At 33.3% G+C, this 21,589-nt stretch overlaps 2 protein-coding genes across 3 annotated transcripts; both read left to right on the top strand.

The window, feature by feature from the left end:
- Window positions 1-8,173: 8,173 nt before the first annotated feature.
- On the top strand, window positions 8,174-8,587 carry LOC148549891 (protein FAR1-RELATED SEQUENCE 5-like). The gene has a single exon (XM_088495832.1). The coding sequence runs from the start codon at window positions 8,174-8,176 to the stop codon at window positions 8,585-8,587; it is 414 nt and encodes a 137-aa protein (XP_088351958.1).
- Window positions 8,588-11,191: 2,604 nt separating this feature from the next.
- On the top strand, window positions 11,192-17,149 carry GR1 (protein gamma response 1). Of its 2 annotated transcripts, XM_016316276.3 has the most exons (4): window positions 11,192-12,166; window positions 13,278-13,355; window positions 15,552-15,638; window positions 16,215-17,149. In XM_016316276.3, the coding sequence occupies exons 1-4, from the start codon at window positions 11,389-11,391 to the stop codon at window positions 16,880-16,882; spliced, it is 1,611 nt and encodes a 536-aa protein (XP_016171762.1). In that variant the 5' UTR covers window positions 11,192-11,388; the 3' UTR covers window positions 16,883-17,149. The 2 variants fall into 2 exon arrangements, with proteins under 2 accessions (XP_016171762.1, XP_020965556.1); XM_021109897.2 differs by lacking the exon at window positions 15,552-15,638 and having other exon boundaries at window positions 11,202-12,166.
- Window positions 17,150-21,589: the final 4,440 nt, after the last annotated feature.

The following is a 21,589-nucleotide window of genomic DNA, read 5'->3' on the forward strand; positions in this document are numbered from 1 at the left end:
GCGTGTTGAAGAAGAAGAATCGAAGCTCTCTTCCGACGGTTACATCAGCACTTTCCATTCACTGTAACGTCATTCTTTTACTATTAGGTGATTTTGCCAAATTTTAAAAATTTTCAGAGGCAATTTTATCAATAACATAAGTCAAGTACCATTTTGTCAGCACCACCAGAATATTTTGATTACCGTTTACCTCTTTCTTATTCTATTTACATTTGTTTTTCTTTTATAAGTCTTTTTAGCATAAAGGATTTTTTTCTATTATAAAATAAAAAAAAAATGATAAAGTACTAAATTGGTCATCTACGTTTGGGTGTAATTCTGTTTAGGTTCTTAAGGTTTAAAGTGTCCTATTTAAATCCAAAAAAAGGATCATTTAACTTCAATGTAGTCCCACTGTGAGGTCAAAGTTAAATATTAATGGAATGCCTTACATGACAGCAGTACAAAAATAATGTCAATAATCCAGAGAATAAATATGCTTTAATTTATCTATGTCTACTTATTATATATACATTTTCTCATATTCAACTCATAACCTTACAATTATTGTTACTATTATTTATTGATATTGATGTTGATGTTAGTATCTTGTTTGCTCAAATTGTTCATTTGCATCTTAGTTGATAGTAGGAATATTCTTGTTTGTTGTTATTGTACATGTTATGCTAGGTTTGATTATTATGTTTAGTGAGTTTGATATTTGATCATCATTTAAGTTTAACGATTTTATTACTTTTTTAATAGGCAAGTTATCTCGACAATATATTAGTAATTACAGATCCTGAATATTCTCAAATTTTCTCGAGCCCAACAATTATGTGGACTTGCCTAATCAACCAAACATGTATGATTGATTGTGGTTTGTTTGGGATGAAATCAATGGCACTATGGGAGCCATCTAAAATAATACCACAATAGACTAATGTAAGTAATAGTTTGATTATGAGTTTGTTTGGGTGAACTTCTAAGAAAAGATCTTTTTTTGAGTTATCTTTTTTTAAAAGATCTTATGGAAAAGTAAAAGTAATTCTATGTTTGGTTATCTCATGCAAAAAGATCTTTTTATCTATCAATTATGTTTGGATATAACGATATAAAAGTACTTTTTTGTTTATTTATTAGATGAAAAACATCTTTTTTTGAAGAGAAAAAGATTTTTTAAAAAAAGATGTAAATTACAGCTTCTCAAAAAGATTTTTTTTATTATTTTTATAGTGCTTTTATTTTTACTACTCAAAATAATGGCGCCCAAACAAGCACTATGTATATATAATCAAATCAAATCAAAATATATGTTATTTTTCTATTCTTTTAAATATGTGTGTATGATTTAATTTGGATAACATGGATTGCTATATAATAATAATAGGATGGTTACAACACATTAAAAAAAATACCATCATCCAATTACTTCTAAGCCTACAAAATAGTCATCGGACTGAGATTTTAGAGTTGTCCAATAATGATAAAATTTGTGGGAAAAGGAAAGGTTGGAAACAAAAAGAAAAAAAAAGTAGAAGGAAACCCCAAAGAGTGGTGATAAAAACAAAAGAAAGAAAAAAGAAAAAAAAAGAAAGATTTGAATACACCCAATGAAGCAAAAACACTAAGACAAAAGAAATTAGGAGCTTTCCAAGTTACTCCATATGTGAATGTCGGAATGGCATCCTTAGAGAAAATAACTAGAGATCAAGAAACGAAAACCCGAGAAAAATTAACTTGTCAAGAAAAAAGAATTAATTGTTTACATAATTCATTGTATCATATTTTAGAGATTATCTTGACATTGTAGTCCAAATGAGTGTTTGATAGTAGGAATACTCTTATTTGTTGCTACTATACATGTTATACTAAGTTTGATTATACTCGAATTTTATAATATGAATTTTGTCCCATGTTTGATTATAGTATGATAATATTATGAGGTTAAAATTTGATTTAGATATTTGACTTTGATTAATACAACAACATACGAGTAATTCTATTATTATGTATTTAACTATTTATACTCAAAGTTTACAAGAGGCACAGTACATGAAAGCTCTTTAGAGTTAGAGTAATATAAATTTGATTATTACCTTGTTGAATGTTTGATTATAACTAGATTTTATAATATAAATTAGAGTTTGTTTGATTATAATCTAATTATAGCATAAAGATAAATGAGAAATTTACATAATTAAAGTTTCAAATAGTAAATATCTAAAAACTAGAACTAGAAATTCACACTTGGGATTATAGAAAAAGTTAACATATAACCTAATTATACTTAACTCAAACATTGGTGTTCTATTATTTTCAGTCTAAATAAAATAAAATTTAATAATATCCTAAAGAAGTAATAACATATCAACTAAATAGCCACAATTATTTAGTAATTAAGTAACTAAGAATGCAATTATCTTTGTGTTGTGTTATCTTATCTATGGTAGATGATGGATTAGTTTGATTGACTTTTGAAAATAGTATTTATTTTTTTATCTTTTTAAAAAAGATTTCCTTTTAACAGACAAAAATTATTTCACATTTAGATAGACTTTTTAAAAAGAGTTTTTAAGTATTAAAAATATCTTTTTTGCTTTTACTTTTTTTTTTCAGAAACAAGGTATTGCTAACTTTTAGAAAAAGTAAATAATTTGCTTTTTTTAATAAAAGTACTCTTTTTTAAAGACGTATCCAAATAGGTTTTAAATTGGATAAAATTACTTTAGTTAAAAAAAACTTTTTCAATAAAAAAGCCAATCCAAACTAGCACGATATGTCCTGCATAAATAATAGAAAAACAAACTTTAGAAAAAACAAATTAAATAGCTAGATGATGAATAACAATCAAATAGCTAGAAAAAAAATATTCATACCATGCTTCGAATTTTGATCAATAATAGCTTTGTTACATTGAGTTTAAAGGGATATAAATCCAGTTGATTGTTCCTTGATACTCCCTATTACAATACATTCCATTAAAAAACAAATTGTCTTTAAAGTTTGTTGTGTTTGATTAGTTAAAGCTCATGTTCAATTCTGACGGTAACTCCAAGGTTGGCTAAAAAAAACATAAAAATCAATAACGTGATAATAAAACATTTTAGCAATAATAATAATATCAATCAAATACTGGACTTGTCTCTTTTTTCTCTTTCACATTCTTGCTATGTTTCTTAGTGTTAGCAATTTGAAGATTCTTCTTCCTATATTGTTTAATAATTGCTTCTATAGTAGATTGAAGCCTCTTCTTATGCTTTCGACATTTTTGTGATACTTATTGGGGCTTGTGAATCTCCAAACCATTTGCATTTTTATCTACCTCATTTGAATGTTAATCATATATATTATTCATTATAGAGGCATTTGGTTCCAACAACATAACCTAATTCAAGTTAAGTACACGATGTACGATTTTGGTGAACTCCTTAGATGTAGCAGCTACTTCGGCAATGTTATAAAATTGCTTGCACATGTCATAATATTGTTTCTTTGCGGGCTCTAAATGATCATAGCTACACTTTATGCTATTGTGCTTGCACTTTAAAGTTTTCTTCCACCGATCATGGATGTACTTGTTTGGCAATTTCTTCACTCTTTCAAGACCAAGGACAAAAAGACTATGGCGGCATAAGATTTTCTTTGACTCAAAAAGATGGTATTGGCAACAAACATTTGGAGTTGAGGAATCAAATAGCACCTCATACATAGAATCAAACATCTTATCATTATGCTCAATCTCTTTTATAATCTTGTAAGTGATAATATAACCCTCCTCATGATCTTTTGTTATAATGTAATTAATCGTTGCCCTAAATTTCTTTTGAAGTTCACTAAACATGCCATGAGTATATTTTGTTTGAAATTGTTTCTCAATTGGAGAGACAGTAACACAATGGATAATGATATTAAAGGTAGCATTATCCAATTTATATCTCTTTTGGACTTTATTTGAAAGACAATTGTCATATTATAGTACAAATTATTGCAAATTGCTCTTTGAGGTTAGGTAGCTATTCATAAATGCATGCATGCTTTCACTCCTTTGAATACAACTCATGCCTATCGAAAACTTGTTGCTGAGAAAAACAGAGACCCACTTGTCACGTTCTTCGTACAAAACTAAAAACATAAAATGTGTATAATTAAATTTATAAGGCCTATGATTAATAATTGATAAATAATCAAACATTAGATATAAAATAATCAAACTTATAATGTACTTGATAACCAATTTTTATCATGCGAATTGGATCTATTGAGAAAAGCAATCTAAGAGCTTTCAAATGCTTTATTAGACCTAGACTCCCACATAATATGTCTTATCTCACCACTAATCTCTTTAAATTGCTTGTATGCTCCTAATTTTTCTGGAATTTTCTTCAAGATATGCCAAATACACCATCAATGATGTGTCATCGGCAAGAATTTTTCAATGGCATTTCACATAGCTTTCCATTGATCCATCAATATGCTAATAGGCGGCTTGCCGCCCGTACATCGGATCCAACTATCAAATAACCAAACAAATGAGCTCTCTTCTTCGCATGAAAGAAGAGCGCAACCAAGTAGCACTGGTTGGCCATGGTGGTTAACCCCAACAAATGAGACAAAAGGCATATCATACCTATAATCAAAATTGGGAATCCAATTATAGTTGCCAAAGTAGCAATCAAACTCAAAAATCTAAATCAAAGTTTTAACCTCATGATATAATCATACTCTAATCAAACTCACTCAATAAAATAATCAAACTCAGTATAAGATGCACAGTAGTATCAAATGCATTCTATTTTGCCTATCCCTATACATCACACACATGCAAAAACAAGAGTAGATATAATTAACTTGAAATATATAATTGTGGTGTCGTACCTATTTATTTGGTATGTCGTATCAAAGCTCACAAAATTGCCAAAGTACTCATAAACATCATGACTTCTAGCATTGGCCCAAAAATCATGCTCTACGTAGTGTTGCTCTTCCAATTTAACTTTGTAAAAGAAGTTGTGGTTTTGTTGCTACATCTTATGAAAATATTGCATTAATGATTGGGCATCCCCTCCTCTTGTATGACTCTGACATTTGTTACTATACAATTACAAAGATCTTTTTTTGTAAAATCAATTTGTCATGATTACCATTCACAATTGCTAAAACTTTGATAGGTATTTCTCATTGTAACACTAGATTCATCATTGATCTCAGCTATCCATTTGACATGCAAACTTAGTTTCCTGTTCTTCTTTAGAGACTTTGCCATGCTAAGACTAACATCATGGTTATGCTGAGTGTTAACAGAGGTTAACATATACTCCAGCTTCTTATCCCTCTTCACAATTATCCTAGCTTTATAGTTTTTATCAGAAGTTGGATTTGTCTTCTTTAGCAAATCAATTTTTGATCTTCGATAACCAGTTCTAGACCATACCAAGATTTAGTACGTAATCTATTCATTTTGATCCCACTTAGTAGATCTTCTATTCCATGAAAAATTAACTCTCTTTGCATAATTGGTATAAAATACATCATAATCTTCCACAGAAAAATAAAATTCATATAGTTGGGACAATCTAAAACATGAATAATCAAAATGCATAATATCTATAAAAAATCATAATGCATAATATCATGTTTCTACTTGGTGTTTGATTATAGTTGGATATTCAATGTTGAAGATGGTATAGCTTGTTGATTAAATAGAAAGAGCCACTCTAAATTCATCAAAATGACAGAACAATAATAGACTACTTGCATTGAATTCTGAACTATAAACTACTATCAACTTTATATTCTCATATAAATTAAAATCCATTGCACTGTCAACAAAGAATTTGATTAAAAACCAAAGCAACACAAATAATTTTCAAGACCCATAGTTCAAAGAATAAATTCCAAATCTGTATGATAAGCTAGGTTATGGAGCCAAACCCAATATGCTATTATGTTTATAACTTAATCTTTTGGTTTTCTGTCAATCCAATTATTTTTGTAGAAATATTCCTACGTAACAAATCAGAAAAACCTAATAAGTAATAATACAAGTTGAAAATCAAATCATATTGGATAGCAATAACTCTAATGTCTCAACCAAATCTCTAAATTTGACCTTAAGAGTACAACACAATACAACACAACCTTGCCTAATGATTAAAAATAAGAAAATGTTCGAGAGGACAAAAAATTTTCAACAACCGCACCTAATGTTTAATCTAAATGTATGTATTGGCAGCTTAGTTGCACTACTTGTTGAATGTTATTCATTTAGTTAATACCTCAATAATAATAGGAAAAGTATTAGAGACCAACTCATAATCAGCCAAGTTGTAACACCAATAATTAATAACTATTTTGTTAATAAAAATAATAGGTTAATTATCAACATTAATTAAGAATTTGAAAAAAAGGATTGCCCAAAATAATAACTCCATATTCACATTACGAAAAACATTAAACCAAACCTAAACCCGGCAATCGCACACAACCCCTCCGCATGTACTGTCGCCATCATCGTGCTTGCACTGTTGTCGTTCCTGTGCCATTGTCGTGCCACCATCTCCGCTTCCATTTCTCAACCACACCGTCCCGTCAAGGAGAAACTCAATACACACACTGCGATCGCATCCTAACCACACTCCAATTGTCGTCGTTGTCATGCATGCGCCATCGTCATAACGTCATAACGCCGAATAGACCGCCCAACAACAATGACGTCAACACGGTGCTATGGTTGCCACTGTAAGCATTTCCGTAGTGTTGCATCAATGGAACCATCAAAGGTTGAATAAGGATCGAATGACACTTGCTATGATGTGAGTGATCACTCTAATTGCACAGAAAGCATTGTCCGTGCTTGAGTGGTGATGATTGTCAATGTGGAGACAATGTATTAAGGTAAGTGGTGGTTTAGTAGTATACTTGGTGTAGATTGTTTTTAATGCATACTGAATCTTCCAACTATGATATATAATTTGTTTTTGGTGGAATTCTTTTATGCAAGTTGCATGTTTCCTTTCAAATTTGTTCTAATTTTTGTCTTGGTAGGTAGCAATAGTGATAATCTTGTGCATTTTTTTTTTATCTTTTGCAGTATAATAGTGAATTTTTTTTATGTAAACCAGTGGATGATTATCAACTTGAGCCTTGTTAGTTGCTTAATTAGCTTGATGGAATATGCATACATGGCTCCACAACAATATGATTCACATTACATTTGTGTGCTTAAATTAATAATTTTGCATTATTTATGCTTCAATTCATCACTGCGCATGCATTAATGCACATTCTTTTCAAATTGGATACTACTACTATCTTTAGTTTGCTTGCTTTCTTTTTTTCAATGTATATACTATGGAAGAATTTCACCTAAAAAAATAGGTACGCAAGTTTTGAATGTGTAGGGGTAAATGCTTCCAAATTAAATATTTTTGTTTGTATACTATTTCTATCTTTTGGGTGCTCCTTTCAATTGTTAATTTGGGATTAAGTTCTCACAATTGCGATTAATAATTGAAGGTCAAATGTTTGCATTTTAACTTAAATAAACAATTTAATGAGTTGTTTAATATGTTTTCATTTTGTTATTATTTAATTGTGAGCATTATTTGATCTTCCACTGTATAGTAGTAGATTTTTTTATATAAACCAGTGGATGTGTCTTTGTTTATTATGTTGGATCAAAAAGCAGTAATTGATATTTTTTATTTGATTCACGCAGCTGTATTAGAGATTTTTTTACTACAGGTGGAAGAAGCTACATATGTGATTATGTTGGAAAATGATGATTCACAGTTGAGTCACGAGGTATGAATTATATTTTATTGTTACGATAGCACTAAGTCAGAGATTGGAGTCGAATTTTTATGTGCATACGACATTGATTTTTATTTTTTTCTAGATGAATTTGTAGTTGCTGGATCATAGTGGCATTCTTCTAAAGGAAAACCCCTATGTAGGATTGCAGTTTGATTCGTTGCAGCAGGCACATGGATTCTATTCGAACTATGCAAAGAATGTTCGGTTCGTCACTAAGATTAGAAACACAAATTTTGACAAGACTGGGAAGGAGTTAAGGATCCCTATTAACCAATCGATTCATTGCAATCAGGAAGGTTATTAGGAGTCCTGAGTGAAGGCAGTAGCTCGGGTAAAGAAAATAACAACAACGAGATGCAAAGTAAGGATGTACGTGATGTTGGATAGGGATAAGAATAATAGGATAGTGTCGAAATTAGAATTGAAGCATACTCACCCCTGTTCTGCTAAGCAATCGGTCTATTACCACGAGTACAGAGAACTGAGCATGCATGCTAAGTGTGTGATTGAGGACAACAATGAGGTTGGCATATGGCCCAACAAGACCTACCCCGCATTGGCCAACGAGGTTGGTGGGTCATCAAACTTGAGTTACTCAGAGAAGGACGTGAGGAACTACATCACAAGCAAAGTCCGTTGTGCTGATAATAATGCAGATGATAAGGAAATGTTGAGCTATTCCTTGCGAATGAAAGAGATCAATCCAAATTTCTTTTATGCAGTAGATGTTGACGATGCTAACACGTTTAGGAGTGTGCTCTGGGTAAATGCAAGATGCAAGACATCGTAGGAATATTATGGAGATGTGGTGTCGTTTGATACAACATACAGGAGAAAACAAGTATGTGTCTGATTGTGTCTCTTGTGAAAGCTTTTCTGTTTTGAAATTATCGCAAGTCCTCACAAGTGGCTGTTTTTCTTATAGGCATGGACTACCATTTGCATCTTTTATTGGTGTCAACCATCACGGGAAGTCCACCCTGCTTGGCTGTACTTTGCTTGGGAATGAGGAAATCCTGAGTTTTAAGTAGGTCTTTACGCAATGGGTTAAGTGCATGGGTAATGCGCCACAGGGTGTCATCACGGACCAATGTAAGGTAATGTTTGGTGCTATTAGAAATGTCCTTCCAAACACGCGCCACTGATGATGCATATGGCATATTTTGAAGAAGATACCGAGTAAGTTCAGAGGATATGCTCGGTATAGAGAAATACATGCTAAAATGACCGGCATTGTATAGAATGCTCGGTCTGTCAAATCTTTCGAAATTGATTGGACTGAATTCATTGCAAAGTTCGACCTAAGACAAAACATATGGCTATCAGGTTCGTTATCACTATCCTATATCAAGTTTTAGTTTTTGTATTACGTTTTTGTCACGTGTCTGTATGTTCTCAATTGAAATCAATCTATTTATTTATCTCTATGATTGAATATATGTGCTATTAATCCTCGAAGGTCGTTTTCCAGTATAGTCAACAGGGTTTGGTTAAGTGCTCAATAATTATTTGTTTAAAAATTATTATATAAAACTTTGTATTTATTAAGTAATAAATACTTTTTCTTATTCAAAAGTACAATATTGCATCTAACCTAAATATAATCATAATTCATAGGTGGCATTTTGAAATAGACTTCTTAATAAATCCAAAATCAAGTACAGCTGCCACACAAGTTTCATTTATTTAGTATAATATATTGGATGTATCTCTTTCAAGTTCGCTTTGTGTTTCCTTTCCTAAGTCAATCTATGTTTGTGCTAGACTTCATGGAGGTGCTTATTTTTTTGTGTAGATCTTTATAATGACCGACGAATATAGGTTTTAATATTTTTTTAAGGTGATTTTTCGGCTGGTATGAAGAGTATTCAAAAGAGTGAAAATATGTATATTTTTTACAGCGGATTTTTACATTGCAAGAGTGGTTTGGTTCAGCTTGTGCATGAGTATGATAACATATTTGGGAATAAAGAACAAAAAGATCTAGAAGACGATGATGCAGACTCTAAAGGAGTTATCTCATGTACATCCAACTCTACAATTGAGAGACAATTTCAACAAGAATACACATACAGTATGTTTAGGGAAGTCCAACAAAAATTCAGGAAGAAAGGTGATTGTTTAATCCGTGGCGTGACACGAGAGGGTGATTTGTTTCGCGTTAATGTGGACGATCAATACCTACTGTACGGGGAGTATAGGTATTGCACTTACGACATTCATTTTGACCCTTCGTCACACAAGGTTCGGTGCAATTGCAATATGTTTGAATAAAGAAATATACTGTGTTGCCGTTGCCTTGTTGTGTTTTCAGCTTACAGAGTAGATGGAGTACCATCATGCTATGTTCTCCCTCAATGGAGCAAGAATGTACAGCGCAAACACCCCTACATCAAGAGTAGCCATGTCGTGAATCGATCGGATATAAGCCATAACTTATTCAGAGGATTGTGTTCATACTTCTTTAATGTTATTAGTTTTTAGTTTTTCATTTTATTGTTTCATTGTATTTATTTGGTGTACTTTTTTTTTAATTTATTTGAATATTGTATTATTTATTTTGAATAAATATTTTTCATTATTTATGAATGGACCACTAATTGTGTAAAAAAAATTTAAAATTAAAATTGATTATTTATTTCAAATTAAAAAAAAATTGACATTACCGCCAGAATTACCGTAGGATTAATCCGACGGTAATAGTGCGTGAAACGACATTTTTTTGCACCACCAACTAGTTTTTCGAGCCGATAATTCGTCGCAACATCGGACGGTAATTATTGTCGGAAGAAAAATTTTCGACGGTAAACATTTATTGACAAGGTCTAATCATTTCCGACGGTAATTAAATTATTGTCGAATTTTATTCGTTTTTCCAACAATACTATTATTTTAGGGTATCTTATCCAAAAGTGTTATTATTCTTTTAAATCATTATTTTTTTCTATAAATTACACTTTTAAAAATATTTTTGACATTTTCATTAGAATTCATACAAAAAATATTTAAACCCAAAAACTGTCACGTTTTATAGAGAAAAAAATAAAAACATAAAAAAATTTCTTAAAACTTGTTTAGAAAAATTAAATATTTTTTTTTTTGGTCACCAAAAAAAAATTTTTTTTTAAAAAAAGTTATTTATGCAAAAATTAATATTTTAAGAACCGAATTGAAAATTGAGAATCAGTTCAGTTAATTAGAAATAGGTCACCAAATTAGTTCGGTTTAAAATGAAAATCAACTAACAATAAATCAGTTAATTAGGTAAATCGATTCAATTTTTAGTAATTAATTAATTTAAAATAATAAAATACAAAAAAAATATTTTTTCAAAAAAATTATATATTTTATACATAAATATATTATTTTATTATATTCAAAATTCACTTTTTTCACCGGCAAGCAGCTAGGAACGAAGTAACATTTTGCCCTGGTCCTTCCGCGCCACGCTACTCATTTTTTCAAAACTGAAAATGAAAAGCACAAAATACCCGCGCGGGTTTCCCTGCACTTCAGCAGTCTCCACACTCTCAACTCTGAATCTCTTCCTACGTCTCCATCATTCTTCCATTTTTTGGAATCCAATTCACAATGGAAATACCCGAAATACCCTTCAATGAACTACCCACAGACCCTCTCCTCAACTCATCGCCGCCACACCTTCTTCCTCCCAACGGCGGCGGCGACGACGACAAGCCCAAATATAAAGACGTTTTCGGACTCAGCACCGTCCTCGTCGCGTCGATCCAAGACGCGAAAGAGCGAATCGCGCAGATCGAACACATCTTCTGCACTCTCCTCTTCCCCAATTTAAAATCAAATTCCAACTCGTTTCGGAACATTCTTGAATCTCTCCAGATCCATAAGGACAAGCAGAACGCGCTCTCGCTCACACTCGACCGGCTCCGCGTCGATAACGAGGCGAAACGGCACCGGATTGAGGAGCTGGAGGAGGCAGAGAGGGAGAGGGAGTTCAGAGATTGCCAGAAGAGAAAGTCGCGGCAGAACGAAATTGAAGGTTTTGAGAGGGAGAAGAAGGTGCTTTTGGAGAAGATCGGTGAGTTGGAGAAGAAGCTGAGTGATAGATCTCGGGAGGTTGGAGAATCTCGCGAGAACTTGAGGTTGGAGAATGAGGGTTTTGCCGAGAAGGTTAGGGTTTTGGAAGAGAGGGTTAGCAAGGCTGAGGGCTCGTGCAGGGAGATGAGTGAGAGATTGGAGAATACGAAATCAAAGCTGAATGGCGAGAGAACGAAGAAGAATCGTTTGGTTGAGGCATATAAGAAGCTTAAGTCTCAGCATAATTACCTTCGACGCAAGGTTGGGATCACCGACGAAAACATGATTCAGCAAAACAAATCTGAAGATTTATGTAAGCTTAAGTTTCCTGTCATCCAACATGGTACTGTTGTTTGTTTTCACTTTTTTTTTTTAATATATATTTTAATTTTAATTTTGATGCACTATGACCGTTTTACAGGTGTATTCAATTCATAACACCGTATTAGCAAAAATAAATATCTTTTTACATTGTTATTAGCAAAAATAAATATCTTTTACATTGACTTGACTGCGTGAATAGTCATCAAAGTGTAAAATAGGTCATCAAAATTAAACTCTATTTTAATATGTTCATGTTTTAGAAAATGTGATCAAGGCATAAATATTTACTAAGATTCTTGTTACACCTTAGTTCACAATATTCATTACTCTAGAGGAATTTCTCGTTTCAATATGTTAGTCATTTTCACATTTTTCAATGTAATTATATGTTAAATATATTTTTCATTTTACCATGCAAACAATATTAAGCATAGTAAACAATGAAATATTTAAAATATAAATATAAACTAGTTATTAAATCAGGATTTTTTGGTAAATAAATTTGTAATTAATTATTTATTTAGAATTCTTTAATAGTTTAATTAGTATGCAAATGACTAAATTGACAGATATTGAAAACCAGATTAATTACATTATATGTCTCCTTAGCACAATTAACGGTGACTTAACTGAAATTCCTGTTACTTCCTAATTGATCCTCTATTTTTCACAATATAATTATTTAGAGATTAGAGGTATATTTAACACTTAACTGAATTTTCTAGTTGCTAGTTCATTATTCATCATCTGTCTAACAAGACACTTTTGGTCATTTGTAGTCTCATAAACAAGGAACATTTGAGTTTCAAACTTGCTGTGTTGATTGAAAACAAGTAAGCAGGAAAAAAAATATTGAAAACAGAAGAAATTGAAGAAAAGAGTGTATTTTTCTGGAGTAACTTGCATTCTATTAATCAGAAATAAGTGTTAGCCAAGCATTCAATCATTCTCTGTTACTAAGTTCGTTTGTTTATTTGTTTTTTTCCTCAATAAAAAAAGAGCATAGAATTAGCATTCTAACTAGCTATGACATGGCAGCACAGTTACAAAGACAGTTTATTCAGTTACTATAACATGGTCTGTCTGTGATGCAACTGCAGTTGTGGAGAACTCAGAGACCTCTATGGATGCTTGTAATGCAGGTAAGGTGGAGAATGAAATCCCAGAAGACTTGGGAGGTAAATTAAATTATCTTTCCAGACTCTTAATATTTGCATGGTGTTAATATTTGCTATATCATTTGGACTGAGAAAATTGGTTGTTGCTTCGATCAATATGTATGAAAGTACCTTTATTGGCTTTCTACATTGAGATTTGAGATAGTGAAGAGTTGAGAAGTTATTCATTTTCTTGTTAAGCAATCCATCATCCCATAATGTTTACATTGCTTTCTTTTACACTATGTTAGTGTTAAGTTAGCTACAGGTCATAATAGGAGGTAGTCAGAAGATTGAGTGGGCGTTTGTTTAGAAGTTGGTTAGACATATTAATCTATATATATGTGTTCATTATTTGTATTATCCTTTTCTAGATTTTCTTGTCTCTGATTCCGTGTTTCTCTGGTACAAACTGGCCTTCACTCGGATCAGTTTATGCTAAATTATGCCTCCATGCATCACTTTTGTTTGCTAATTTCTACACTGACATATTATACTGATTTCTATAAAAAGTGTAGTTAAAATTTCATCAATCTTTTAAGTTGAAATATAACTGGGATAGATAACTACTTAAATAAATTCTAACCAAAATACAAGTGTGACACTGTCCCACAAGATGGAATGAGGATATTGCTCTTTCCCATATTGAGTAGCAATTTTGATATTTTCAATAGCAGGAGCATAATTAATAGATCAACTAATTGATGTGCTGAGGAATATGCACCAATTTGCTGAGATGTTGAATGTACTTTTGTTAGATGAAATGATGATCAGTTCAAATGTGTTTGGGACATTCATAAAATGTTGGATTGTGGATACATCACACATGTGAATAGCTGTCTGGTTCTCACAATAAGCCATTGTAGTGTCAATTGTCAAGCCTAATTCTGCAAGTAAAGATCTTAACCAAGTATCTTAATGGCTTAGACTCCTAGGGAAGAATTCTCTGTTTCAGCAGACGATATAGTAATGGTCTTTTCTTTTATGATTTTTAAGAGACGAGGAAATCGCCAAAGATAATACTATGTTGTGATACCTACTTTCTTCTACCAAGACAATCATGAATCTGCATCTGCATAGGCTTGAAGATGAGTTGCAAAGAGAAAATAATAACCTTAGCCAAGGATGTCCTTAAAACACATAACAGGAAGTGAACAACTTGAAAGTAAGTTGTTCTAGTCTTAGACATGAATTGACCAGGCATATTAACTGCATACGTAATGGCTGGTTTGGTTACAATCAAATATTTCTCTGCTAGTGGCTCTTCAATACCAAGAATCATCACAAAAAGGGCTAGATCTTGAGTTTCGGATTCTGTTATACATAGTAATGCAACAGCCGGTTTAGCATCAAGGAATCTAGTGTCTTGAACATGTGAAAGTGTATATTTGCTTTGCAAAGGCTAGGAAATACTCTATTGTTAAGCTTCATTGGATGCCTCTTACGGAGCATGCTTAAATTGAGAAATGAGTTCAACTGAGTAGGAATGAGAGAACTACAGAAGAATGGCCTGCTCCATTGAAAAAGATATAATGACTGGCTTTAAATGTTTGAAACCTCAAAGTAAAATGGTAGTCACAAATTCCATGAACCATTGTTCAACGGGATAACCGAGCCATTATATTATACTTATTTTGTATGTGCATTTGTAGACTATTGTTTTCAATGAGTTATTGGTTCAAGTTTTCCAAGGTGTCAAGTTATTCTTTCATAACAAATCTTCACTTAGGATATCTCGCTGCCATAGAAGTGAGGTTAATAATGAGAAGAGACTTCAATGAGATACACGCACTGTACTGAGGAGAAAAAGGTTGGCTTGAAAGATGATTTGAAATGGGACACTGATAAGAGGCATTAGTGGTTGAGAGAGTTTATTCAAAAATTGGATACGCAGAGTGGACTGAGTTGTAACCTTTTGATCAGAAGTGAGTGTTGCAGTAGCTGAGAGTCTGAGACATGTCGACGGCTGATCATGTTTTCAGTTACCAACTGATAAACAATATTACACTGACGTTTTGTCCAACACTGACATATCAGCACAAACAGTTACTCTGATATATTTAGTGAATTTATGATTTGTGTGTGCTGCAACTGTGGCAGTGGAAAATTTAGAAATTATTAGTATTGTAGCTACAGTGGCAATTGCAGATTGCAATTTAAAATCTGGTGTCTTTGTCTCCTTCAAAGTGAACAATCAGTTATTGCATGTGGTTGCAGATGGTGCATTTGAGACCTGTAATACCTCCAAGGATGCTTGCAAAGCAGCTAAAGTGAAGAGTGAAATCCCGGAGGAACACATGGAAGGTAAATTTCCAATAGTCCTTGTTGCTTTGTGATCTCAAGTTCACAGGTTTAAGCCATGGATAAGCCACTAATTCATTTTCCAGGTTAGGCTACCTACGTTACACCTTTGGGTGCGGCCTTATCCTAGACCCTGCGTAACGCAGGATGCTTGTATGCTCTTGTTACTTAAGTATCTGCATGGTCTTAATATTTCCTTGTCTGTTTGGATCTAGTCTTTGCTCCAACCAATATGTATGCAAGTATGTGTCTTGCATGGATTTTGCTTGCTAAATGATATATTGTGATTTTAGTGTGTTGAATAAGTGTTCATTTTCGTTAGTGAACTCATCACTTAACTATACTTACTTTGTCTGTTGCAGTATGGTTATCCCTTGTATTTCTCACCCTCACCCTTTGTAAAACACACTGCCTCAATTTAATCTCCACCCATTTTCCCTATCTCTGATCCCATTTTGCTGTCTGGTATGGGATGGCCCTAACTCTGATAGTCTGTGTTGAATTGAGTCACTTGCATAGATTTGTGTTGAAAGTACAATATAGGTTAATAACAGATCATCCACTACCTATTTTTACTAGGTCTTGAGAATACAAATCCTGATGTGTTTGTTGCTGCCTGTGACACAATCAAAGTGGAGGAGAAGATATTGGAAGATGCTAGAGGGGCCGATTTGAGTCCTCCTCCTTCCATTTTTCGTGTCCCAAGATGTCCGTCAAACACAAAACCGGTTTCTGTATCTGGTACAAAACGGCGTGCATCTTCTTGGCGGCAGACCCGGGCACATCAAAGTCGAGCAGGTCCTGACCTCCATGATGATTTTCTTGATACACCACTTGAGAATGTGAGAGAAAATTTGAATAGAGAGTTGATTAAGGAAGATCTCCCAAATCCAATTGAGGAAGACATTGTCATGAACAGCTCAGACGATGAAACACAGAATTTGAATCTTAGAAGCAGTCCCCTAAAGAAGCAATCTTCAATTCAAGTGGTCAACAAGAGGAGTTTCAAGTACATTGAACCGGTGAGGAAGAAAGCCGAGCGTGAAAATTTGAAAGGAGTTGAATGCAAACAGTGTAGGAAGTTCTATGAAGCTGTTCTTCCTAGTGCTGATGGTAAGGACCATGATGTAAGTGAGCAGAATTTCCGCTGTGAACATCATGATGGTGTTTCTAGGCATCGATATAGGTATGTTCCACCTATGACTCCTGAAGGATTTTGGAATATTGGATTTGAATCTGAAATGTAAGTATATAATCTAGCTTACTAATTAGTAAGTTGTTCTACGAGTGATAAGCAACTTGGTCTCGTAAAAACGAGAATACAAGTTCAAATTTGAGAAGCAACCTTTCAGATTGCAAGAGCAATGACTTGTACAATTTGTTTAAACAAAATTATTCTAGTGTACTAAACATATTTTGTAGGCATTGCTTATACTAATAATAGTATTAGATGCCTTGTAACAAATAAACCTCATGCTCCCATTTATTAGAAGATAAATTTATCCGTTTTACTACACTCTTGTAACGGGTATCGAAATGCTTTGAATTATTCCTATAAATAATTTATTTTTGCCTTGTTCATTTAGATATACACTTATTTTTCTTCTTTTTCTTTTTTGTTTTTTGAAAATGAGGGCAGGAAACTTGACTATGGTGTCAAAGTTTGAGGGTTTTTTACTAATGAGTCTTTTTGAAACTCATTATCAAAATACTATATTTTTTACACTTCTTAATTTTGGTGTTGTCCAGTGGTGTTTTTCATCAATGTTAAAATTTGGTGTTTTTTTTTTTGTGAAGATCATGTGACTTTTTAAAAACTTTTTTTAAACATGCAAATCTGATCTTTAGATTTGTTTTTTTTTTATATTTTAAATTTTCTTAAACATGCAAATTTGAGGGTTAAATTTGTATTTTAGTATTAAAAGTTTTTTTAAATGTGCAAATCAGATCTTCTGATTTATTTTACGGGGAAACAAAAATATTTCAACATAAATTTAAAGGTCCAATTTATTATTTAAAATTTTAAAAAATTAAAATCTATATTAGGAAAAAAACACATTAACTATTATACTGAATTACGCATAATCTTCTTCTATTTTTAAAAAACTTAGCCTAATTTTTAAACTTATTATTCAAGTATCACTCTTTTGCTAAGCTGGTAATTGTTTAATTTGATTTGTCATTTTATTTTTAATTATAACTAATTATAGTAATATAAAAAGTGTGATATTTAGATAGTTTTAAAAGAGTGAGATTTTAGCAACTTTCTAAAACGTAGCACATTGGTTATTTTTTTTAAGAAAAAAAGCAAGTTTAAACTTTCGTGGTGGCTGGGTCATTGTCATAACCTTTAATAGTTATTTTTTTGCACAAAAAAGGAAAATTGGACGGAGTCATTGTCATAAACTTTAAAATGGCTTTCTATGCTTTATAAACAAAATTTTATTGTGAAAGGCCCGGTTTCTTAATAGTTAATACTCTTCAATAAGAGAATGTTTAAATACGAGGCCAGTCTACTGGGACGATGAGGTAGAATGCGGAGACATCATAAGAAGAGCTTGGGCCAAAGGCTTGGACAAGCAAGGGGAATGGGGTGAGTTCTTAGGGAGATTGAACACTTATAGGACATATCTCAAGAAGTAGAGCAAGGATAAATTTAAGAGAGTTGATAGAGAAATAGACAAATAGTAAGACAAGTTACAAAAACTACGGAACTCAGAATTTTCTGAAGAGAAGCAAAAACAAATTCAAGAAGCAAAGTAGAAAATAATTGAGCTGTGGAAAAGGGAAGAGAAATACTGAGGTTAAAGATCGAGGTTGAAATGGATCAAATGGGGGAATAAAAATACAGCCTTCTTTCATGCTTCAACTATCTAAAGAAGAGACCAAAACAGAATTGAAAATTTTAAGAATGTAGAGAAAAACTGTGTGCAAGGCAGAATACAGTTAAAAAACTCATTGATGAGCATTTTAAATCCCTTTATACTACCAAAGGTTCGGTAAACATATGGGACTTCCTGGATAAAATATCTATTAGAGTCACCAATCATATGAATGAAAGACTATTGAGAAAAGTCACAGATGAAGAGGCTAAGAAAGCGGCTTTCAGCATGAATGGTCTAAGGACTCCAGGACCAGATGGGTTGAATGGTCAATTTTACTAAAAACACTGGAGGGATTTATGGAAAGAAGTAGGAGCAGTGGTCAGAAAATTTTTTGAAAATAGTGAACTGCCGGAGAAAGTGAACCACACCCACGTAGTTATGGCATCAAAGATAAAACAAACTGAGAGTTTAAATCACCTTAGACCGATCAGCTATTAAAATTTTATCTACAAAATCATCTCAAAGATTATGGTTACCAAGTTAAAAGAGTTTATAGAAGACATTATTTTTTCGATTCAAAGTGCTTTTGTAGGAGGGAGACTTATCCAAGACAAAATTCTCATAGTGCAAGAAGTGTTTCACGTTCTTACAGAGAAGGTCATGAAAAACTCCCAAGAGCTGGCTATCAAGGTTGATATGAACAAGGCTTATGACCGGATGAAATGGGACTTTTTGGAGGAGGTTCAGAAAGCGTTTGGATTCAGTCAAGAGTGGATAGAGCTAGTTATAAAGTGCATAAGGGGAGTCAAGTACAGGTTCAAGATCAATGGAGACCTAATTAAGGAAGTTATCCCTCAAAGGGGACTTAGATAGGGAGATCCTCTATTCCCTTATTTATTTATCATAGCATCTGAAGTTTTCACTATTTTGATGATTTGCGCATAAAATAATAAGTTAATAAAAAAGGATTAAACTGGCTCATACAGCTTAGCGCTCACTTACCTTCTCTTTGCTGATGATTGTATTATATTTTCAGGAGCTTAGTAGGATGAAGTATACCAACTCATACAAATTTTAAACACCTACACTATAGCATCTGGCCAAATGATAAATTTGGAGAAATCAAGGATTACTTTCGGACACAGAGTCTCAATATAGACCAGAGTGAATATAGAAGACATCTTAGGCATTCTAACTTGGGACAACCCCGGAAAATGCCTAAAAATGCTAGGCAATGGGGAAGATAAAAAAAAATCTTTGGAATAGATAGAAGAAAAAGTGACCGAAAAAATAGAGGAGTGTAAGAAAAGCCTTCTTAATCAAGCAGGAAAGGAGGTCCTCATCAAAGCAATAATTCAAGTCATTCCTTCTTATGCTATGAGTATCCTTAGATTCTTTAAGAATTTTTGTAGAAGGCTGTGCTCAAAGATAGTAAGATTCAAGTAAAAATCTACGGGTAAAGAGAAGGAGATTCATTGGAGAAGTTGGGACAAGTTATGCGTGAGTAGAAAAGAAGGGGTTTGGGCTTCAAAGATTTCTGTCATCAGAACACAGCACAGTTGGCTAAGCAAGCATGGAGACTAGCAAATAACTCGGATGTGTTGTGGGCTAAAATCCTCAAAGCCATATACTTCTTTGGGGAGGAATTTTGAGAGGCAAAGAAGAAGAGGAAAGCTCCTTGGACATGGAGTAGCATTTTGCAAGGAAGAAATTTTCTTAAAAGGAACGGAAAGTGGAGTGTAGAAAATAAGTTTAAGATTAACATATGGGAGGATAACTAGATTCACGGATTAAGACAATCGTTGGAAAGACGCCATTCTGATGTTAGCAAGGTATCGGACATGCTGATATAGGTGGAAATTGTAACAGAACAAAGGTTCAGGAATTATTCCCAGATTTTATAAGAGAAAAGGTCTTTCAAACACCGGTAAGCATGCTTGATAAAGAAGATACTCTAAGGTGGTCGTACAGGAGGGATGGACAATTCATAGTCAAAACAGAGTATTGAAGATCTTATTTTCTATTTCATAACATGCTGCAGTATCCTTCTTCATTGAGTATGCCTGACTTAGATTATTCCAAATCTCCTTAACAGTGGGGAATAACATATAATTATGGCCGATTTCTGGTGTCATAAAATGCCATAACCAGGTCATGATAAGAGCATCCTCATCATCCCAGGCTTCATATTTGGGGTCTGTCGTGGCTGGAGGGTTCCCTTATAGATGATTTAATTTCTTTCGTCCCTTGAGAGTAGTGCGAACCAGTTGAGACCATTGGAGGTAGTTGCGCTCATCAAAACGATACGACCCTTGTAACACCGGTAGATTATTGGGGCTGACGAGAGGCGCAATCTTATCATCCGTCATTGGTAAGAATCGGTAGCAAAAGGAAGATAGAAGAAGAAAAAAGAAAACCGACGATCGTGTTTGGGCAAGCAGCGTCGCAATCAAAGAGAACGCGTGTGGAGTGGCCGATGGCAACGAAATCTCCTAGGCTTTGTAGATCGACAAATCCCGCTTCTGATGGTGGTGGTCTCGTTCAGAAACTCGTCGAAAAAATTCCAGTGGCGGCGGCAGGGCACCGAAACAGGTATAGTTGCAGCAATGAAGGCTGCCTGGAAAAATGCGGAAGCAGAACCCTCTGAATCGGGAGCTCTGCTACCAACTTGAAAAGAAGATTTTTGAATATTATTCCTGAATTGTTTCACTTATAGTGTGATTACATACAGAATATAAAGATTATTTACAACCTAATTAAGGAAAGAAAATAACAGGTAATAAAAGCTATTCAAAACAAATCTGCACCAAATATGTCCTAATATAAACAAATCTGTACTAATTATAGAATAATTACAACACTCCCCCTCAAGCTGATGAATGTATATCTATCATTCCCAGCTTGCAAGTAAGGTCTTTTAAGTGCTCTGTGGGAGGTCCCTTAGTGAACATATCTGCCAATTGGAGTCTTGAAGGGATGTACTTGGTGGCTATAAGACCATTGTCCAATTTCTCCTTAATGAAATGTCGGTCTATTTCTACATGCTTTGTTCGGTCATGTTGAACTGGATTGTGTGTAATACTAATGGCAGACTTATTATCACAAACCAGTTCCATAGGAGCTTCACAC

Source organism: Arachis ipaensis, chromosome B8 (assembly GCF_059453495.1).
Source record: "Arachis ipaensis isolate K30076 ecotype BB chromosome B8, ASM5945349v1, whole genome shotgun sequence".
Taxonomy (NCBI): Eukaryota; Viridiplantae; Streptophyta; class Magnoliopsida; order Fabales; family Fabaceae; genus Arachis; species Arachis ipaensis.